Below are 22,504 nucleotides of genomic sequence, written 5' to 3'. Positions count from 1 at the left end.
TGACTGCCACACACAGTATGATGGCCTCCACCAGCCTCCTCCTCCAGGTTCTGCCAGTGCTCGCTGTGCTGCAACGTGCCTTCTTCCTGGGGCTTAGTGAGTCCCCAATCTTGAGGATCTGGGTGGGCCCCAGCACCTGGTGCTCTGCTTCCACATTTCCCCAAGGAGGAGGTGTTGGAATCTCTGTCATCCTTGAAGGAATCTAGGGAGCAGATGGGATGAAAGGACCCAAATGCCATGGAACTAGGGAAGGGGGAGAGAGGGGAGGCTCGGCTTAAACATCCGGGATCTTTGACCCACCACCATCTTCTAGTACAGTGTGCCTGGCAGCCTTGCTCCTTGCATTCCTAAGCTGGTACTGGACCCTGGTGGTCCATACCAGGTCTGGCTTTACCGAGACAGGACCAACACCAGGGCTGGAGGCCACCACTCTGCCTAGGTCAGCAGCTGGACGATGCGGAGATATTTCCGTGACTGATTCCCCATCTTCATGAGGGCGTCGGGCACAGGGCACAGGTGTGCTGGGTGGCACTGGGGCTTCTGAATAGACTCAGGCTCCTCATCAATGTCACAGGTGGGTTGGGGTGCCTGCCCTCTGCTCCCCAGCTGGTTGAAATCGCAGAGCTGGATCCCTCCCAGAACTACCTCTTCAGCCTCCACCCTCACGGGGTCCTGTGCTTGGGGCCTTCAGCAACTTCTGCACAGAAGCCACAGGCTTCTCCCGCCTCTTCCAGGGTCTGCGTCCGCTCCTGCTCATGCTGCCCTGTTGGTCCACCTTCCTCTCTTCTCGGACTATATCATGTCAAGTGCAGGAGGGGTCGCCCCTGCTGTCCCCTCCTGCCACAGCCACACTCTCCACTTGTCTGGCTGCTTCTGGGCCCAGCTCTAACTTACCAGTGTCCCCCAACCCACCCCCGTCATCTTCAAAGACCCAGGCATTGGGTCCCGCAGCCTCTACCCTCTCCACAGGTTTGGTCTCCTCCTACAATGCCAGGGCTGCTTATCTGCTGTCCCTGCATGTGGACAGCCAGGTGGCAGTCCTGGCCATGGAGGGCTCCTACAGGTTCTGGAGTCAAAACCCGAAGCACTGAGCTTGAGGTTCCGGAATCAGAAGTGGTTCATGAAGCTGGAGCTGTAACAGGGATGAGACACTGGCAGGCCGGGGGAGGAGTGCGGCGCCCAGTGCTGAGTCAGCTGAGCCTGCTCCCACAGGGCCTCCCTGCTGCCTGTCTTCTCCTTTGGAGAGAACGAGCCCTTCCAGCAGTTCCCTTTCTGCTGGGCTCCTGGTTGCTGAGGGAGCAAAAAGCGAGGTAGCCATAGCTAAGTGTGGCGCTGCCTCTGTTCCACAGCTGGCAAAGGCTGCAGCTGCCCTTCCACTTGCCTGTCCACACCATCAATGAGCTGCTCACGCCCGGAACCGTGCCCCCCGCCACCCTTGAACTCTGTCTCCAGCGATGGCTGTGGGCGGGGGGCAGACTCACGTCAGTTCCTCCTGCATTGGGGGCCACGATTCCCATGGGGCGAAGTTTGTAGCCCAGCTGGGCCCAGGTGCATGTGCTGCACGCGCTGTCCTCTCTGTGGAGGGGACACGGGGCTGTTCGAGGAGCACAAGGAGCGCTCCGGGGACAGGTAGGTGCCCAATGCCACCGCCCTGCCCCACCCAGCCCCCACCTTTGCTGCAGGTCAGGAATGAAATTAAAGGTGAGAAAGTGACCAGAGGTGTTCGTGGGTTTGTACATGGCAGAGGTGGCCGGGGTGCGCTGTGAGGCCACAGGCAGCACAGCCTTAGTCGGTAACTCCGAGGTGGCTTTGTCACTCCCAGAGACATGGAAACCGGTTGGGCCCACACTGGACACATGGCAGATGCAACAGTCTCAGCTGACCTCCTGGCCCCGCCAGCACCTGGAGCCCTGTGGACAGACTGGCAAGCTGCCTTCTGTTCACCCCATGGGATACCCCTTGCAACACTCCTTTACCCCCACCCAGTCCTGCCCAAGGCCAGCCCAGACCTATTTACTGACTGAGGAAGTTCAAAGACCAGTCTGAAGAGCCTGGAGATATCTGGGGCTCCAGATCCTGATATACACCCCAACACTCACCCCAACACATACAGTTCTGCCAGGTGATCTGAAACCCTGCCAGGCCCCAAGCGCTGCCCTCTCTGGACAGAAATCTTCCCAGGCTCTCTCCCCAGACCTTCAGCTTCCTCCTCTGCTCTCAGGACTCCTGCTGGCAGAGGGGAGGTACTGGAATGGAAGTGTCTGCAGCCTCGCCACCCTCTGTCACCCCGAAGAGCCGATGGAAGCAGTGTCGAGAAATGATGGCTGCCTATCAATGGGTGTTGAGTTTCCTCTTCATGGGTGAGATGGGGAGAGACGTGGGTGCCTTGGGTCTGCCAGGGGAGAAGGGTCCAGAGGGAAAAAGACTGGGCAGCCAAGCAGCTGGCCTGGATGCCTGAGGGCCAAGGGGCCAATCCGAGAGGGCCACAGGGGATGGCGAGATGTCCAGTGAGGGTGGAAGGGAAGGGACTGGCTGGGTGCAATGACTGTTTCAGAAGCAAATTCACTCTTTTCTCTTCTTTCACCCAGGCCCTTTCTTTTCTCTTCTCATCATCTTCCTCCTGTTCACCTCACTCTGGTCAATCTCTGTTCTCTACCTGGTGTGGCTCTACCTGGACTGGGACACACCTAACCAAGGTGAGCTGTGGACAGGGGCCCAGGTAATGAGAAATGGTGGCTGGGGGGAGGCGGTTACCTCCAGGGATTCTGGCGCCCTCTGTCTTTGCCCACAGGTGGAAGGCGCTGTGACTGGATGAGGAATTTGACAGTGTGGAAGGACATGAGGGATTATTATCCTATCAAGGTGATGGGTCCTTTGACTGCCTCCACCCTCCCCCACCTCCCACACTGCTCTCCCCCTTCCATGTGCTGGACGGAGCCTGAGCACATAAGCTGGGGCAGTGCCCCAGGGCTGGATGGCCTCCAGGAGAGGACCAATGATCCCATCCTAGGACCTTGAATTCTGAAATCTGTTGGGGGGCAGGGCAACTCTTTTCAGCTGGTGTCTTCCCTTCTCTGCCTCCCCCGCTCATCCTGCCCAACACCCTGAAGCTGGTGAAAACAGCAGAGCTGCCCCCCAACCAGAACTACGTGGTAGGAAGTCACCCACATGGTATCGTGTGTGCCAGTACTACCTGTAATTTCTCCACGGAGGGCAATGGCTTCTCCAAGCACTTCCCAGGGATTCAGACCTGTCAAACTGGACTGAGTGGCCTCTTCTGCCTCCCAGTCTACCGAGATTACATTATGAGCTATGGTGAGCCTCTAGCAGAATTGGGCAATTGCTCCCCACACACTGGGACACCCAGGGCATCCCTCTTCCGAGTGCAGGGACCTGGCCAGAACATCGGCCACGCTCACAGCGGGCATCAGTGAGTGGCTTCACTGTTGGGCTCTGACATGGGGATTGGGTGCGGGTTTGGAAGTAACAGAATTCAGGGTTCACCTGTCCTATACTAAGGGTGAGGGACCAAGGGCCAGTGGAGGGCTGCTGACTGCTTCCCACCTACCCCTGCCTACAGGAGTGCGTCCTGTGAACCGCCAGAGCCTGGACTTTGTCCTGTCCCAGCCCAAGCGTGGACAGGCCGTGGTCATTGCAATAGGGGGTGCACATGAGGCCCTGTATGCGAACCCAGGGCAGCACTGCCTCACGCTCCGGAAACGCAAAGGCTTTGTGCGCCTGGCGCTGAGGCACGGGTGAGTGTGCATGGAGGGCCTGCTGGCTGTGACTCCACAGCTCCCCTGGACTGTCCACTCTGTGGGTCTACACTCCCTCTCAGTCCCTACACATCTGGGGCCCTGGACGGGGGTCTGTGTCCCCAGAGCCAAGCACTGTGTCCTAAACCTGGAGGCTCATGGCAGCCCTGAGCGTCTTGCTCTGAGCCAAGCTCTGTGCCCCGTTCCCCGGGCTCCCTCCCACCCCCAGTGACGCAGAGGCAGGGGCGTCGTGCCAATGGCAGGTCCTTGGGCTCAAAGCCCTGCATGCTCTTTCTGACCTGATCTCAGAGGCAAGACCTTGGACTTGTCTCTTTACCTGTGAAAAGTCCTAATACTGACTAGCCACTGTGTTATAGTCCTAACAACTAAATGAGAAAGTATGTGAAGGCCAACTACACAATTGTTTCTCAAGAAATGTGAGTATCTTCTTCTAGATCTTTCTTTGTAGGCACTGTCTTGTGCTTTGAAAGGCTCTGGAACGCGGCCTCATGAGGGCTGGGGAGAGACTTGCAGCCCCCATGATGCCCTTGTGGGGGCATTCTAGCAACCTGAGCACCCCTCTTCTCTCTCATCACCCTTCCCAGGGCCTCGCTGGTGCCCGTTTACTCCTTTGGGGAGAATGACATCTTCAGATTGAAGGCTTTTGCTGATGGCTCCTGGCAGTTTCGGTGCCAGGTCATCTTTAAGAAGCTCCTAGGCATTACTCCTTGCATCTTCTGGGGCCGAAGTCTGTTCTTGGCCAACTCCTGGGGGCTGCTGCCCTTTGCTGTGCCCATAACCACCGTGGGTGAGTGCCACCCGTGGGGGAGGGGGCGCCAGCTGCTCTATGGACAGCGGGGGCCCCTCGCTCACCTGTGTCTCCCTCTGTCTGCAGTGGGCCGCCCCATCCCTGTGCCCCGGCGCCTCCACCCCACCACGGACGAAGTTGACCACTATCACGCCGTCTACATGAAGGCTCTGGAGCAGCTGTTTGAGGAGCACAAGGAAAGCTGTGGCGTCCCTGCTTCTACCCACCTCACTTTCCTCTAGGCCTGGCCTCAGCTGCTCGCTGAGCCCCCAAGCCCCTGACCCAGGGTGCTGGGACCTTCTCCTACTGCCATACTCCATGGCCCCAATCAAAGCAAGTTGGGGAAGTGAGCTTGTCCAGGCCTGATCCACGCCCATCCTGATGTGCTACAGAGCTGCTGCCTGAGATTGGACAGAGACTCAACTCTGCATGTGGCTGGATCTTGGACAAGCCCCTCCCCTTTGCCTCTTCTCTAGCTTTAAATAAAGGCATCTGCTTAGTTAAGAGCTGTCAGGCATCTGGACAGAGTTGGGAGGGAGGAATTTTGGAGGGGAAGGCTGTGAAGAGCAAGCATGGTTCACGTGTAAAAGAAGTTAACGTAGTCTATGGCTACACCACCCTGAATGCACCTCATCTCAGAAGCGAAGGAGGGTCGGGCCTGGTTAGTACTTGGATGGGAGAAGTTAGAGTAGATGATGGATCAGTGAGCAAAATCTCACTCAAGCGGCCATAACAGGAGGCCGGGTGAACAGATCCTCAGTGGAGAAAAAGTAGAGTTAATGCGATGGCTTGCTCTGCATGCCCTAATCATCCTCTATGTATCCCTGGGGCTGAGAAATCCAATCAACAAGGACTTATTTTAACAGGATTAAAACGTACTTCAAGACCGGGCATGGTGGCTCATGCCTATAATCCTACCACTCTTGGAGCCAAGGCAGGAGGATCTTTTGACCTCAGGAGATTGAGACCTTCCTGAGCAACAGTGAAACCTGTCTCTACTAAAAAAATAGAAATTAGCTGGACAACTAAAAATATATATATATATATATATATATATATATATATATAAATTAGCTGAGCATGATGTGGGGCATGCCTGTAGTCCCTGCAACTTTGGGAGACTGAGGCAGTAGGATTGCTTAAGCCTAGTAGTTGGAGGTTGTTGTGAAGTAGGCTGATGCCATGGCACTGTAGCCCAGGCTACAGTGAGATTCTGTCTTAAAAAAATAAAATAAGGCCGGGCGCTGTGGCTCACGCCTGTAATCCTAGCTCTTGGGAGGCCGAGGCGGGCGGATTGCTCAAGGTCAGGAGTTCAAAACCAGCCTGAGCAAGAGCGAGACCCCGTCTCTACTATAAACAGAAAGAAATTAATTGGCCAACTGATATATATATAAAAAAAAAAAATTAGCCGGGCATGGTGGCACATGCCTGTAGTCCCAGCTACTCGGGAGGCTGAGGCAGAAGGATCGCTTGAGCCCAGGAGTTTGAGGTTGCTGTGAGCTAGGCTGACGCCACGGCACTCACTCTAGCCTGGACAACAAAAGTGAGACTCTGTCTCAAAAAAAAAAATAAATAAATAAAATAAAATAAAATAAAATGACATACTTCAAGCATGGCATTCGGCTCAGCACTGTGGAATATTATAAAGATTACATGAATTAAAATTTAAAGGTTTAGAGGCTGGGCATGGTGGCTCACACCTGTAATCCTTGCACTCTGGGAGGCTTAGGCAGAAGGATTGCTTGAGGCCAGGAGTTTGAGACCAGCCTAAGCAAGAGTGAAACCCCCTGTCTACTAAAAATAGAAATATTAGCTAGATGTGCTAGTGTGTACCTGTAGTCCCAGATACTGGGGAGGCTGAGGCAGGAGGATCACTTGAGCCCAGGAGTTTGAGGTTGCTGTGAGCTATGATGATGCCACTGCATCTAGCCCAGGTGACAGACGAAGACACTGTCTCAAAAAAAAAAAAAAAAAAAAAAAGAATCAGAGAGAAAAAAAAATATTCAGTGGAAGAACTTTCCCTTATCTTTGGATAAAAACCTGGGCAGTCCCATGACTTACCTCAGGTAATAAGTACTACATTAACTTGCGGTATAGCATGTTTAGTTCCTGTGGTAATCAACGCTGCAGTCTTTATCCAAGGATAGGAATTTTCTCTTCCTTGGCAAGGGCAGGCTACCTACTTGGTGCAGGAGTGGTGGTTGGGGAAGGTAGAGTGTGCAAAGGTAGGACTGACCTCTTCCCTACTCCTCCTGTAATAGCTGCTGTTACCAGCCCTGACTTAGAGTGTAGGGCAGAGATGGGGGAAGAATGCCAGAAACGTCTAGTTGGACAAGGCTGTCACAGGAACGTGGTGTTCTCTGGGCGTCAGATTGCCAAAACTGATCTCTCTTCTTCCTGGGGACATTCACAGATCCCTCACAGGTTTCCCTGTTAGGCCATTTTGGCAGCTCCTGAGCTTTCTCTGCCTCATCCTCTGGCCTTGGGCTTCTGCCCATGCTCTCCACACGGGTCTGCTCCACAGGAATCCCGTTATTCTAGGGTGGGAGGGATGGAAACCCCAGCTCCAGCCATGAGCATCATGGACTGGGAGCTCTTGGAGTTCAGGTCCCACTGTGGCACTTGTCCTTCCTTCTCTCCTGCCGTGGTGGCATCCAGACAGCCACAGTCAGCTGCTAGATTTCCCTGGTGGGCACCTTCCCCAAACACTGGGGATGTACCAAGCTCTTGTCACTGATCCTGTTGTGGGAAGTCTGGCCTTTTACGGGTGGGGCTCACAGGACTCTGAAAGCCTTTCCCCACATCATCTTTCCTCCATCTCCAAACTCTGATCCTTGTGATGGGTGAGGGCTCGAGAGTCACTTTTCAACCATTTGCCTTCAATGTGTTGCATGTGATCTGCTCTGGCCGCCTTTGAGACGCAAGGCCTATTTATTGCACCTCCGTACCTCAGCTTGGTGCAAACTTCAGTGTTGGCATCTCCAGTGTTTTTCTCTGGGTTCTTTCCCTAAGGGGCACGGGCACCAACTTCAAGTGACAATTGGCCTCCAGAGCTGGGGGCTGTGGGGATTGATTCTGGGGACCTTCCTGAGTGCCCTTCCACTCCTCTTCTCCCTGAGTAATGGGGCCTTGGTGTGGGACTTAGGGAGGGTGGAAGGGGTTTCATCCCCTATCAGGCCTCTGTGTGAAACCCAAGTGATGGGTGAGGGGTGTGGGGAGGGCTTGGCCTGAGGTGGGAGAGGACACTAGAAGCCAGGGTGTTTCCTGGAGGAACCGGGCTCAGACCAGGAAGCAGAGAAATGCTGATAATAGGTGAAAACTGCTCCGGTCCCTGCGAAGTCAGTTAGGTAAGTTCATGAGGAAAGGGCCAGGTATGGTCAGAGTTGAGAGAGGAAGAAAGGGAAGGAGGAGTCATCTTGAGGTAGAAAGACCACTGGGCTGTGGGGAGACTCCAGGTCAGGAAGCAGAAAGGTGAAGATCAGCCTCTGTCCCCAGGGGAGACTTGGTGTCCCAGTGTGGGAAGCGGGAATGTGATGTGGCCAGAAGAACGGGCTCTGTGAGGGTTGGAAAGACTATCCAGGGGAGAGGGGGTTGGGAATGACACCCTTAGGGGATCACAGGTGTGGCTCCCCCAGGCCACCTCCCACCCGGGTCCACTTCTACAAATGAACACTACTTCCCTGTTGGTCATCACAGCTTGGCATCCTTCCTGTGCAATGTGGCCGGGTTGTCTGTGGCCTGTCCCCACACTGTCAGGCTTCTTCTGAGAATGCCATCCTCTCCAGGAAGCCAGCCCAGGCTGGGAGGAAGCACCAGGTGTCGGGAGCCCTGCCCTGCCTCCCCCACCTCCCTGACTCTCCCCAAGCCTCCTCTGTGTGCATGCTCAGACCTCAGCCCAGCCAAGGGTGACAGTCCTCTGGTCCCCATCTTCGCCTGTCATCTGTTTCCTAGCCCTTCCTTATCAGGCAGCCATGTTGGGTGGGACCTGGTCTACAGGGCTGGGGCCCAGGTGGAGAAGAATAAAGAGTCAGGTGGCAGGTCTACATCACACACCTTCCACCAGTCTCCCCTGGCCTCAGGCCGCAGTGTCAACACCAGGGCTGAGATGGGGGCTGAGATGCCACACTGGATTCTCAGACAGGCCTTCTGAGGGGGGCAGCAGGGACCAAGTGCTCGTCACCCAGCCACTGCCTGGCAGCTGCTGTCATCAGGATTCCAACTTGGAAGTAAATCCCTCAGGGTGGCAGTCAGCCTGTCCATGGGGCCGAGCCTGGCTGACGCCTCACTCCAGTCTTTGCCTCTGTTACCACATAGAGGAGTTAGGAGCAGGTGGTGGAGCTCTCCAGGGTAGCAGCCTGGTCAGAAGCTGAGGGCTCCTGCCACCACAGAGCCCCAGTCCTGATGACACAGGCGTCCTATTATCCCCTGGAGAACTCGAGACCCCTGTATTTGGAAGAACCTGTTGCTTGGCAGCTCCCAGAGAAAGGCAGTCTAAAGCCTGGCCTTCCTTCCCCAGATGAAGTAGTTTTCAAATTTGATCAGAATGGTGTGTGAATCCCGAACGTGGCCTATGACACCCTCCCTGTTGTGGTCCATGGAAATGGTCCCACCAAGGTGCTCTCAGTGGCCCCCTGCCCTGCCCTCCCCAACCACGAGACACCTGCAACCCTTCTGAGATGCTGGCCTTCCCCAGACCCCACAGCAGAGGAACTTGGAGAGGCTCCCACTCCCCTTGCTGCTCTGTCCCCACCTGTCCCCTGACCCCTCACCGCTGAGCCTCTACAGCTATACAGTTCTCTCACCAACAGCCCCAGCTGAACTACCTGGGAAACTATGTCCCCAATGGCTGGACTCCAGGGAACCTGCGGGTTCTGCAATCGGGACCGGAGGACACTCCCGGGGGGGGGGGCAGGTGAGGGGCTGCCAGGGTGGGGCATGAGGTCACTGGAGGCAGGTGCAGGCTGAGCACACTGGGCAGGGGTGGAGGCAGAGCTCATTGGTGCCTCAGCCCTGGTGGGGTGTTGGGGACAGAATGCAGGCTCAGGCTCTCCTCTGAGCCCCGTCATGTTGTGTCTTCCAGCTTCCCCCCCAGGGTGGTTCTGCTCGTGTTTGGAACAACCTACCCCGTTTCTCCCTGGCTTCCTGCAGCGGCTGCTGCTCCTGGACTATCCCCCTGACCGGGTCACCCTTTTCCTACACAACAACGTGAGACATCCTCCCCTGTGGACCCTCCCAGGGGACCCTTTGCCTCTCCTGATCAGAATTCCTGCCCCTGATCCCAAACTCCTTCCCTCCCACTTCACCCATCCACATTCCTCTGGTGCCAATTTCTGCCATCTGCCCCATGCCCAGGAGGTGTTCCACGACCCCACATCCCAGACTCCTGGCCACAGCTCCAGGACCACTTCTCAGCTGTGAAGCTGGTGGGACCAGAGGAGGCCCTGACCCATGTGAGGCCAGGGACATGGTCATGCGAGTAGGTCCTGTGTGGGGAGGTAGCCAAGGAGGAGGGTGGGTTGGAGGGGCTGCCTCCCACTGCATCGCACTTGTCTCAGCAGTCACCTGGTCAGCACCTCCTGGGGCTCTGCACTCTCGCTCTTGAAGACCCAGGTGACTGTCCCCTCCCTCATCACTAGCAGAGGACCTGGGGGATGGGGGCTTTCCCCTGATACTACAGCCCCTCCCCCACCTCCTACCCCAGGCAGCTTCTCTGTGGGTCTGTCACCTCCAGGGAGAGTTGCCGGCAGGACCCCAAGTGTGAGTTCTACTTCAGCCTGGACGCTGATGCAGTCCTGACCAACCCACAGACCCTGCGTAGCCTAATTGGGAACAGCTTGCTTGTCCCCCTAGCCAGGGCGCCCCCCGTAGTCCCCAGGACCCCACTCCTACGTGAGAATGGGACTCCCTGAGGCGTGCTCCCCTCTGCCCGGCCCTCACGCCCACCTGTCCACAGGAAGGTGATAGTGCCCATGCTGTCACGCCATGGCAAGCTCTGGTCCAACTTCTGGGAGCACTGAGCCGGGATGAGTACTACGCTCGCTCCGAGGACTACGTGGAGCTGGTGCAGAGGAAGCGAGTGTGAGTCCTGCCCGGCTGGCAGCTACCCCTCACCCACCCCTGCTGAGCTGGGCCCTACGCAGCCCCAACCCCCTTGCTCACAAGTGTCCAGGCCACTCACCGGTCAGATGTCCCTCGGCTTCGGGTGGTCGTGACCAGTCATGTCTAACGGGACGTGAGGGGGCCTTGAGGCTCAGGGACCGAGATGTCTCGAGAGAAGGACTTCTTGGGCAGAAACTGGGGGCAGCCCACCTCACTGACCTGGCGTTGGTGCCTCCAGGAGCCTGTGGAACGTGTCCTACATGTCCCAGGCATATGTGATCCGAGGGGAGACCCTGCGGGAGGAGCTGCCCCAGAGGGAGCTGTTCTCAGGCAGCGACTCTGACCCGGACATGGCCTCCTGTAAGAGCCTGCGGGACAAAGTGAGTGGCGGTCAGGCCTGGGTGCAGTGCCTGGGGGCCGGGTGCTGGGAGGCACGGGGCAGCCGCCGAGGATCCCCGATCACCCCCACCCTCCCACCCCAGGGCTTCTTCCTCCACCTCAGCAATCCGCAGGAATTCGGCCGCCTCCTGGCCACCTCCTGGTACAACACAGACCACCTACACCCTGACCTCTGGCAGATCTTTGACAACCCCCTTGTGAGTCAAGCCTCACTGAAAGCCAGCATGTCCCTCACCCTCCACCCAACACTGCCTGGGCTGGGAGTGAAGGGACACATGTCTGACATGCTCCCCCCCCTGCAGGACTGGAAGGAACAGTACATCCAGGAGAACTACAGCCAGGCCCTGGAAGGGCAGGAGATTGTGGAGCAGGTGAGCCAGCTCAGTTCCCCGACTAAACCATGGCCAGGGCCTCTGTGCCCACTCCCCACCCACCACCTGGATTAGCAAATTTTGCCCTGAGCTCCCTGATCAGGCAAGCTGGAGGCAGAACTGAGCAGGTAGGGCTCCAGCCCCACCCTTGGCATTTGACAGAGGGACTCCTGTAGCCTTTTGGCTGCATTCACATATTTAACGAGGGATGTATTGACGTGAAGAAGTTTGGAAACCACAGTCCCTGCACCTAGGCCTCTGGGTCCCTCCAGTCCCCCGTGCTGTGCCACCCTTGGCCTAGCTGTCCCCAGCTGCACTCATCCCTCCTGTCCTCCTCTTCCTTGCTCTGTTCAGCTCCGTGTGCTTCCCGTCCCCTTCCCCTGTTCAGCATCACCCCAGCCCTGTTCTTCCCCTGCCATGCCTTCCTCAGCCCCGTCCTCAGCCATGCCTAGACGTGTACTGGTTCCCGCTGCTGTCAGACCAGATGTGGGACAAGCTGGTGGAGGAAATGGAGCACTACGGCCAGTGGTCATGAGGCCAGCTCAATGTGGGGGCTGGGCAGAGGGGGAGAGGAGCCCTAGGAGGATGGGGATGCATGGTCTGGTCCAGGAGGAAGGGAGACAGGAGAGTGGGAGCAGAGAAGGTACCTATAGTGGGAGCGACCCTGGTAATATAGCTGCAGTATAAATTCAAGAAATATTTACTTGGCCACTGTCCTAGATGGAGCCCTGCAGTGAGGACTTGTGCCAGCCAGGCTCTGCCATACCAGGTAGCAGCGGTGACCCAGCTGCTGTGGGTCTAAGGCTGTGATGGGCAGCCCAGGTGCTATGGGAGCTACAGGGCAGCCTTGGCCCAGACTTGGATGACCAAGGGGTCAAACAAGGTGACAACTTAGCCGAGACTTGAAGGGCCAGTAGCAGTTAGTGAAGCTGAGAAGGAGCAGAGAAGACTACTGCAGATGGAGGGAGCACAGGTTTTCAAGCCTCAGAGTGAGAAGGGGGGGAATCCGTCAGTGGTAGTAGGGAGGTCACACCCCGAGAGTGTGGGGTGGCTCAGTGCCCACTGGACACAGGATTCCAGGCTGGCTGGAGGCTACGAGAACGTGCCCACCGTGGACATCCACATGAAGCAAGTGGGCTACGAGGACCAGTGGCTGCAGCTGCTGCAGACGTACGTGGGGCCCATGACCGAGAGCCTGTTCCCGGGCTACCACACCAAGGTGGGCCGCCCACCTGCCGCCCCTGCTCCCACCACCCGCCACACCTAGTCCTGGGCTGGAATCCCCCACAGAGCTCTTTCAGCCCAGTAGGGTCTGGGGCCCCTGTATCTCCATGGCATCCGGTCCCCAGCCATGACACTGCACAGGGGGCCTAGGGAGGGGAGCAGCCAGGCTGAGACCCCGTTAGCCATGAGGCCCTTCCAAGGCCCTCTTCCCCAGATAGGGCTGTCAGCTCCCCAGAAGACCCCCCAGACCTCCCGGCCATCCCTGTAGCCTCTTCTCTCGTGTCCCCCAGACTCGAGCAGTGATGAACTTTGTGGTCCGCTATCGTCCAGACGAGCAGCCCGCTCTGCGGCCACACCACGACTCATCCACCTTCACGCTCAACGTTGCCCTCAACAGCAAGGGCTTGGACTACGAGGTGCGCCTGCTCCTCCACACACTCTTGTCCTCGAGCCCCGACGTCCCCCCAGAGCCCCTGTCCGCTCCCCACAGATGCCTCCCTGCCTGTGGCCCAGCCTTTTCCTGTTTCCCAGGTATTTGGGGGGTGTCACCTCCTGAATCCCTTCCTCTGAGTTTCCCCGGCCCACACCTGCCCTCCCCCCTTGCCTGGCTGCCCCTCCCACTCCTACCTGTGCACTCCCCAGGCCCCTCGTCTGCCCACCCCGTTTGTCCCCTTCTCTTCCCAGGGTTGTGGCTGCTGCTTCCTGTGCTATGACTGCGTGGTCTCCTCCCCGAGGAAGGGCTGGGGCCTCCTGCACCCTGGCCGCCTCACCCACTACCACAAGGGGCTGCCCACGACATGGGGCACTCGCTATATCATGGTGTCCTTTGTTGACCCCTGACACTCAACCACTGCCAAACCTTCCCTGCCATTGTGCCTTCGTCATACGAAGGCACAATGGCAGGGATGTGAACCCAATCTGGGAGAGGGGGTGTGTCCATCTCCTCACTTCCTGAGTGTATGTTCTCTGTGCCTGGAACTGAATGTGTCACCATAGCCCCCAGCACACAGCCCTCTCAGGAAGCTCCTGGAGACCCCTCTCCTCCCCTCAGCCCCCAAGAGTTCATAGGGACAAGGCTTCTGGGGGTTCCCCGTGTGATAAATTATTAAGGTTCCTCAATCTCCCTGCCAACAAGGAAGGATTTTTAAATCTGGAGTCCATTTGTCATCTTTTGCCTCCTACCGACTCATCTCCCCTCCTGCCAGCCAGACTAGGGAACCCTGAAAAGGGGAGACAAGAGGAAAAGAGAGGAGCAGGAAGGCACCCCTGGGGTACCTGGAAGCTTCCTTCACCTTCCTTGCCCCAGCTGGGGAACAGGAGGAGGCCAGACTTTCCCAGGCCAGGCTCAGATGAAACTCCACCCGCTGCCCACCCAGAAGGCTTCTCTCTGGTCCTTTCATCCCTTGATAGAGTGATCTTCCCTGGGTGAAGGGTGAGGTGGCACATGCCTGGGCTGGGGTACAGGCACAGGCTAGAAGAAGGAAGTCACCCTGGATGCAAGTTTTCTAAAGAAGGGGCCTGTCTGCCACCTAAGCTGCTAGTGGGGTGAGCTCAGGGAGCGGGTCCCATGACAAGTGTCATCCTCAGGAAGCTTCCTAGATGGTGGGAGTGACAAGTGGCCTGGAGGAGGAAGGGACAGACCTCCTTAGAGAAGGTCTTCCAAGGCAGCAAGTCTTGTCGCCCTGCCCTGGTCTCCCCCAGCCTAGCACTGAACACTGAATTCATCTCTCAGCTGTTCCCAAGCGTCTTACCATCCACTGCTACAGTCCCCTTCTCCCTCCCTGCCACCCAGCCTCCAGGGCCAGCCTCCTCTGGGAAGCCCGCCCTGTGCCTGGCTGGGCTGCCTGTCCGAGTGGATGCAGCGTCTTTCTGGCCAGACTGAAATCCATCCCCCACCGCCTTTGTCACCTACCCTGTGGACGGCAGTTGCTAGCAGGGACAGGAGAAAACTCCTCTTGGCAAAGTGTACTCCCTCAGAGGCCTGAGCTGCCCCACAGGCTTGGACCTCGGAGGCCAGGCCCCAGACTGAGGGGTTTTCAAGCTGCTCTCCCTTGTGTGGGGAGCGCTGCCCTCCGTGGTGTTCCTGCTCCCTCGGGCCTCTTCCCGCTGTCCCAGACCTCCATTCGCCTGCCCCTCAGGAGTCCCAGGGCCCTGACCTCCACAAAGTCAAACACCTTCCCTCAGGCTCCTGGCCACACCCCTGGTTTCGGCCCATTGGTTCTAGCCCTGTGGACTCAGGTTGCCATGAACCCATCCTTCCCCAGCTCCCGTGGCTCCAGTGTGCAGGCAGCAAAGGAGGTGGGAATGGGGGTGGCGCCAGGGACAAGGGTCAGGGCCAGTGGGGTGGGCCAAAAGGGGGGGTTCTTAAAAGCTGGAGGTGGCCCCTGTGTGACTGCCACACAGTATGATTGCCTCCACTAGTCTCCACCACCGGGCTCTGCAATTGCTTGCTGTGCTGCAACGTGCCTTCTCCTTCTTGGGGCTTGGTGAGTCCCCAATCCTGAGGATCCGGGTGGCCCCCAGCACCTGGCAGCACCTGGTGCTCTCCTTCCACATTGCCCCAAGAGAGGAGGTGTTGGGATCTCTGGGGTCCTTGAGGAATCTGGGGAGCAGGTGGGATGGAAGCAACCAAATGCCATGGAACTAGGGAAGGGGGAGAGGGGGGAGGCTCGGGCTTAAACACCCAGGTTCTCAGGCCCACCCCATCTTCCAGCCCAGGTGTCCTGGCAGCCTTGCTCCTTGTATTCCTAAGCTGGAACTGGACCCTGGTAGTCTCCTATCGGGTCTGGTTCTACCGAGACAGGGCCAACGCCAGGGCTGGAGGCCACCACTCTGTCAGCAGCAGGGCGGTGTGGAGACATTTCCGTGACTGCTTCTCCATCTCAGTCAGGGCACAGGGCACAGGGCACAGGTGTGCTGGGTGGCACTGGGGATTCAGAATAGACTCGGGCTCCTCATCAATGTCACAGGTGGGTTGGGGTGCCTGCACTCTGCTCCCTAGCTGGTTGAAACCGCAAAGCTGGATCCCTCTCAGAACTACCTCTTCAGCCTCCACGCTCACGGGGTCCTGAGCTTGGGGCCTTCAGCAACTTCTACACAGAAGCCACAGGCTTCTCCCGCCTCTTCCAGGGTGTGTGGCCACTCCTGCTCATGCTGCCCTGTTGGTTCCACCTTCCTCTCTTCTTGGACTATATCATGTCAAGTGCAGGAGGGGGTTGCCCCTGCTGTCCCCTCCTGCCACAGCCACACGCTCTTCTTGTCTGGGGGTTCCTGGGCCCAGTGCTAACTTACCAGTGTCCTCTACCCCCACCCCTGTCTTCTCTGGAAGATTCAGGCATTGGTTCTCCCAGCCTCTGCCCTCTCCCCAGTTTTGATCTCTGAAAAGGCCAGGGCTGCCTATCTGCTGTCCCTGCCCGGGGGCATCCAGGTTGCCATCCTGGACATGGGAGGGTCCCCGGAGTGCTGAATTTTGGGATCCGAAATTAAAAAGGGTTCTTGCAGCTGGCACTGGAACAAGGGTGAGGTACTGGCAGGGCGGAAGAGGAGTGTGGCACCCTGGCCTGGGACTCAGCCACACCTGCTCCCACAGGGCCTCCCTGCTGCCCGAACTCGCTGGGCACCTGGTTGTCCAGGCCGTAAAAAGCGCAGCAGGCACAGCTGTGCCTGGTGTTGCTGCTGTTCCATGGCCGAGCAGGGCTGCAGCTGCCCTTCCACTCGCCTGTCCACACCGTTGGCCAGCCTGGCACGCCCTGGGCCCCGCCCCGCCCACTGATCTTTGTCCTAGTGAGTGCCTCGGGGTGGGTGGGGGGGTGCAAAGGAGGCCAGAGCCCGACCAGCACCGTTCTCCCCCCACTGGGGGCAGAGATTCCAGTGCAGCGAAGCCCGGCCCAGCCAGGCCCAGGTGGACGTGCTGCACGCGCTCTCAGTGAAGACGCTCACGTGGCTGTTGGAGGAGTACAAGGCACAATACAGGGACACGCACAAGTCACCTCCAACGCCGCGCCCCACCCTGCCCCCTAGGTGATTCCAGATCAGGGAGTGAAATTCAATGTGGGAAACCGACCAGAGGTGTTCCTGGGTTTGTGCACCGCAGAGGCAGCCGGGGTGCGCTTTGAGGCCAGGGGACGCACAGCCCGGACTGTAGCTCCCAGGTGGCTTTGTCACTCCCAGAGACATGCAAACCGGTGGGGTGCACACTGGACACTTTGGAGATGCAAGAGTCTGAGCTGAACTTCTGGCCCTGCCAGCGCCTGGACCCTGTGGACGGGCTGGCTGGCTGCCTTTTGTTCACCCCCTGGGATACCCCTTGCAACTGTCCCTTCCAACCTTCCCAGTCCCGACTATCGCCAGCCCAGACCTATTTACTGAGGAAGTTCAAAGACCAGTCTGAGGAGCCTGGAGATATTTGGGGCTCCAGATCCTGATAACCCCCCTGACACTCACCCCAACACACAGCCTTCTGCGAAGAGATCCGCAACCCTGCCAGGCACCAAGCGCTGCCCTCTCTGGACAGAAATCTTACCAGGCTCTCCCCCAGACCTTCACCTTCCTCCTCTGCTCTCCGGTGTCCTGCTAGCAGAGGGGAGGTACTGGAATGGAAGTGTCTGCAGCCTCTGTAACCTCTGTAACCTCAAAAAGCCCATGGAAGCAGTATCGAGAAATGATGGCTGTCTACCAATGGGTGTTGACTTTCTTCTTCATGGGTGAGAAGGAGACAGACGTGGGTGCCTTGGGTCTGCCAGGGGAGAAGGGTCCAGAGGGAGGAAGGCTGGGCAGCCAGACAGCTGGCCTGGATGCCTGAGGGCCAAGGGACCACCCCAAGAGGGCGACAGGGGATGGCGGGATGTCCAGTGGGGGTGGAAAGGAGGGTAGTGGCTGGGTGGAATGACTGTTTCAGAACCAAATTCATTCTTTTCTCTTCTTTCACCCAGGCCCTTTCTTTTCTCTTCTCATCATCTTCCTCCTGTTCACTTCACTCTGGTCAATCTCTGTTCTCTACCTGGTGTGGCTCTACCTGGACTGGGACACACCTAACCAAGGTGAGCTGTGGACAAGGGCCCAGGTAATGAGAAATGGCCGCTGGGAGGAGGTTGTTACCTCCAGGGATTCTGGCGCCCTCTGTCTTTGCCCGCAGGTGGAAGGCGTTGTGACTGGATGAGGAATTTGACAGTGTGGAAGGACATGAGGGATTATTATCCTATCAAGGTAATGGGTCCTTTAACTGTCTCTGCCCTGTCCTACCTCCCACACTCCCCTTCTATGTGCTAGATGGAGCCTGAGCATGTAAGCTGAGGCAGTGGCCCAGCTGTATGGCATCCAAGAGAGGAGTAGCCATTGATCCCATCCTAGGACCTTGAACCCTGAAGTCTGTAGGGGGGCAGGGCAACTCTTTTCAGCTGGTGTCTTCCCTTCTCTGCCTCCCTGCTCATCCTGCCCAACACCCTGAAGCTGGTGAAAACAGCAGAGCTGCCCCCCAACCAGAACTACGTGGTGGGCAGTCACCCACATGGTGTCATGTGCATGGGGGCTGTCTGTAATCTCTCCATGGAAGGCAATAGCTTCTCCAAGCACTTCCCAGGGATTCGGATCTGGCAAACTGGACTGAGTGGCCTCTTCTGCCTCCCAGTCTACCGAGACTACATCATGAGCTATGGTGAGCTTCTAGCTGAGTTGGGCGATTGCTCCCCACACACTGGGTCACCCCCTGCCTCCTCCCTCCCCAGTACAGGGAATGGCCTGAACCTGGGCAAGACTCGCAGCGGGCATCAGTGAGCGGCTTCACTGTGGGGATCTGACATGGGGATTGGGTGGAAGTTTGGAGAAACAGAATTCAGTGTTCACCTGTCCTATACTAAGGGTGAGGGGCCAAGGGCCTGTGGAGGGGCTGCTGACTGCTTCCCACCTACCCCTGCCCACAGGAGCGCGTCCTGTGAACCGCCAGAGCCTGGACTTTGTCCTGTCCCAGCCCCAGCGTGGGGAGGCCGTGGTCATTATAATAGGGGGTGCCCAGGAGATCATGTTTGCGAGCCCAGGGCAGCACTGCCTCACGCTCCGGAAACGCAAAGGCTTTGTGCGCCTGGCGCTGAGGCACGGGTGAGTGCGCATGGAGGGCCTGCTGGCTGTGACTCCACAGCTCCCCTGGGCTGTCCACTCTCTGTGGGTCTACACTCCCTCTCAGTCCCTACACATCTGGGGCCCTGGAGAGGGGACAGTGTCCCCAGAGCCAAGCACTGTGTCCTAGACCTGGAGGCTCATGGCAGCCCTGAGCATCTTGCTCTGAGCCAAGCCCTGTGCCCCGTTCCCCGGGCTCCCTCCCACCTCGAGCAACGCAGAGGCAGGGGCGTCAAGCCAATGGCAGGTCCTTGGGCTCAAAGCCCTGCATGCTCCTTCTGACCTGATCTCAGAGGCAAGACCTTGGACTTGTCTCTACCTGTGAAGAGGCGTAATATGGACTAGCCATCGTGTTGTAGTTATAACAACTGACTGAGAAAGTGAGTGTGTGAAGGCCAGCTACACAATCATTTCTCAAGAAATGTGAGTCTCTCCTTTTAGTTCAGGCATCCTCAAAATACAGCCCACGGGCCACATAGGGGCCACCTAGCACATTTATCTGGCCCTCAGGGTGTTTTTGCCACAGCTCCCTTTCCAGCTTAACAGCCAACTCGTCCTGGGCTGACAGTACACAATCTCCAACAGTCTGAGGGACAGTGAACTGGCCCCCTGTTTAAAAACTTTGAGGACCCCTGTTCTAGATCTTTCTTTGTAGGTGCAGTCATGTGCTTTGAAAGGCCCTGGGAAATGGCCTCATGAGGGCTGGGGAGTGACTTGCAGCCAATGGCGTCCTTGGGGCACATTCCAGCAGCCTGAGCACCACTCTTCTCTCTCGCCACCCTTCCCAGGGCCTCGCTGGTGCCCGTGTACTCCTTTGGGGAGACTGATATCTTCCGAATCAAGGCTTTTCCTGAGGACTCCTGGCAGTTTCGGTGCCAGATGCTCTTTAAGAAGCTCCTGGGTTTTCCACCTTTCATCTTCTGGGGCCGCAGTCTGTTCTTGGCCAACTCCTGGGGGCTGCTGCCCTTTGCTGTGCCCATAACCACCGTGGGTGAGTGCCACCCGTGGGGGGGCCGCCAGCCGCTCTGTGGACAGCGGGGGCCCCTCGCTCACCTGTGTCTCCCTCTGTCTGCAGTGGGCCGCCCCATCCCTGTGCCCCGGCGCCTCCACCCCACCACGGACGAAGTTGACCACTATCACGCCGTCTACATGAAGGCTCTGGAGCAGCTGTTTGAGGAGCACAAGGAAAGCTGTGGCGTCCCTGCTTCTACCCACCTCACTTTCATCTAGGCCTGGCCTCAGCTGCTCGCTGAGTCCCTGAGCCCCTGACCCAGGGTTCTGGGACCTCCTCCGACTGCCACACTCCATGCCTCCAATCAAAGCAAGATGGGGAAGCGAGCCTGTCAGGGCCTGATCCACGCCCATCCTGATGTGCCACAGAGCCTCTGCCTTAGATTGGACAGAGACTCAACTCTGCATGTGGCTGGATCTTGGACAAGCCCCTCCCCTTTGCCTCTTCTCTGGATGTAAATAAAGGCATCTGCTTAGCTAAGAGCTGTTGGGCATCAGGCCACAATTTGGAGGGAGGATTGGTGGAGGGGCAGGCTGTGAAGAGCAAGCATAGTTCAGGTGTAAAAGAAGTTAGTCTATGGCCACACCACCCTGAACAGGCCTGATCTCAGAAGCGAAGCAGGGTTGGGCCTGGTTAATACTTGGATGGGAGAAGTTAGAGTAGATGATGGATCAGTGAGCAAAAGCTGGGCTCAGTCAAGGGCTCATAACAGGAGGGAGGACAGTGGAGAAAAGATACAGTTAAGGACACAGCTTGCTCTGCTCACCCTCCCCATCTTCTATGTGTCCATGGGGCCAAGAAATCCAATCAACAAGACTTATTTTAACAGGATTAAGACATACTTCAAGGCTGAGCTTAGTGGCTCATGCCTGTAATCCTAGCACTCTGGAAAACCAAGACAGAAGAATCTTTTGAGCTCAGGAGATTGAGACAGCCTGACCAAGAGTGAGACCTATTTCTACTAAAAAAATAGAGAGAAATTAGCTGGACAACTAAATATATATATATATATATATATATATATATATATATATATTAGCCGGACATGGTGGCACATAGCTGTAGTCTCAGATACTCTGATGGCTGAGGCAATAGGATGCCTTAAGCACAGGAGTTTGTGGTTGTGGTGAGCTAGGCTGATGCCACGGCACTCTAGCCCAGGCAATATAGTGACATTCTGTCTAAAAAATAAAAATAAAAAGACATACTTCAAGCCTGGAATTCAGCTTAGCACTGTGGACTCTTGTAAAGACTAAATGAATTAAAATTTAAAGGTTAGAGGCTGGGCACAGTGGCTTACACCTGTAATACTAGCACTCTGGGAGGCTGAGGCAGAAGGATTGCTTGAGACCAGGAGTTTGACACCAGCCTGAGCAAGAGTGAAACCCCCTGTCTACTAAAAATAGATAAATTAGCTAGATGTGCTAATGTGCATCTGTAGTCCCAGATACTGGGTCCTGAGGCAGGAAGATCACTTGAGCCCAGGAGTTTCAGGTTGGAGTGAGCTATGATGATGCCACTGCATCTAGCCTGGGTGACAGAGTAAGACCTTGTCTCAATAAATAAATAAAAATAAAAGGAAAGAAAGAAAAAAATATATTCGGTGGAAGAATTTTTCCTTGTCCTTGCATGAAAACCTGGGCACTCCCATGACTAACCTCAGATAATAAGTTCTACATTAACTTGGTGCATAGCATGTTTAGTTCCTGTGGTAATCAATGCTACAGTCTTTATCCAAGGATAGGAATTTTCTCTTTGCTGGCAAGGCCAGGCTACCTACTTGGCGCAGGAGTGGTGGTTGGGGAAGGTAGAGTGTGAAAGGTAGGACTGACCTCTTCCCTACTCCTCCTGTAATAGCTGCTGTTACCAGCCCTGACTTAGAGTGTAGGGCAGAGATGGGGGAAGAGTGCCAGAAACCTCTAGATTGACAAGGCTGTCACAGGGACATGGTATTCTCTGGGCCTTCGGATTGCCAAAGTTGATCTCTCTTCTTCCTGGAGACATTCACAAATCTCTCACAGGTTTCCCTGTTAGGCCCTTTTGGCAGCTCCTGAGCTTTCTCTGCCTCATCCTCTGGCCTTGGGCTTCTGCCCATACTCTCCACACGGGTCTGCTCCACAGGAATCCCATTATTCTAGGGTGTGAGGGCTGGAAAACCCAGCTCCAGCCATGAGCATCCTGGCCTGGGAGCTCTTGGAGTTCAGGTCCCACTGTGGCACTTGTCCTTCCTTCTCTCCTGCCGTGGGGACATCCAGACAGCCACATTCGGCTGCTAGATTTCTCTGGTGGGCACCTTCCCCAAACACCGGGGATGTACCAAACTCTTTTCACTAATCCTGTTGTAGGAAGACTTGCTCTTTGCGGGTGGTGCTGACAGCACTCTGAAAGCCTTTCCCCACACCCTCTTTCCTCCATCTCCAAACTCTGATCCTTGTGGTGGGTGAGGGGCTCGAGAGCCACTTCTCAACCATTTGCCTTCAATGTGTTGCATGTGATCTGCTCTGGCCGCCTTTGAGACGCAAGGCCTATTTATTGCACCTCTGTACCTCAGCTTGGTGCAAACTTCAGTGTTGGCATCTCCAGTGTTTTACTCTGGGTTCTTTCCCCAAGGGGCACGGGCACCAACTTCAAGTGAGAACTGGACACCAGGGCTGGGGGCTGTGGGGATTAGATCCTGGGGACCTTTCTTCAGCGCCCTGTCCCTCCTCTTCTCCCTGAGTAATGG

General features: G+C 56.7%; 2 protein-coding genes and 1 pseudogene across 2 annotated transcripts; all 3 read left to right on the top strand.

The window, feature by feature from the left end:
* Positions 1–1,552: 1,552 nt before the first annotated feature.
* Positions 1,553–5,067, top strand: LOC105868397 (2-acylglycerol O-acyltransferase 3-like). The gene is made up of 8 exons (XM_075994858.1): positions 1,553–1,629; positions 2,170–2,360; positions 2,550–2,696; positions 2,792–2,862; positions 3,111–3,315; positions 3,581–3,755; positions 4,361–4,563; positions 4,651–5,067. Exons 1-8 carry the CDS (start codon positions 1,553–1,555, stop codon positions 4,803–4,805), a joined length of 1,224 nt encoding a protein of 407 aa, XP_075850973.1. The 3' UTR covers positions 4,806–5,067.
* Positions 5,068–8,964: 3,897 nt separating this feature from the next.
* LOC142862377 (multifunctional procollagen lysine hydroxylase and glycosyltransferase LH3-like) lies at positions 8,965–13,532 on the top strand (annotated as a pseudogene).
* A 1,514-nt stretch (positions 13,533–15,046) lies between these two features.
* On the top strand, positions 15,047–20,261 carry LOC105860531 (2-acylglycerol O-acyltransferase 3-like). The gene is made up of 8 exons (XM_075995360.1): positions 15,047–15,142; positions 17,112–17,359; positions 17,588–17,695; positions 17,791–17,861; positions 18,105–18,309; positions 18,575–18,749; positions 19,556–19,758; positions 19,843–20,261. Exons 2-8 carry the CDS (start codon positions 17,251–17,253, stop codon positions 19,995–19,997), a joined length of 1,026 nt encoding a protein of 341 aa, XP_075851475.1. The 5' UTR covers positions 15,047–15,142; positions 17,112–17,250; the 3' UTR covers positions 19,998–20,261.
* Positions 20,262–22,504: the final 2,243 nt, after the last annotated feature.

The sequence above is a fragment of the Microcebus murinus genome, chromosome 19 (genome assembly GCF_040939455.1).
Source record: "Microcebus murinus isolate Inina chromosome 19, M.murinus_Inina_mat1.0, whole genome shotgun sequence".
Classification (NCBI taxonomy): Eukaryota; Metazoa; Chordata; class Mammalia; order Primates; family Cheirogaleidae; genus Microcebus; species Microcebus murinus.
Note: the sequence above shows the minus strand (reverse complement) of the source record. Positions and strands in the feature narration are given on the sequence as shown.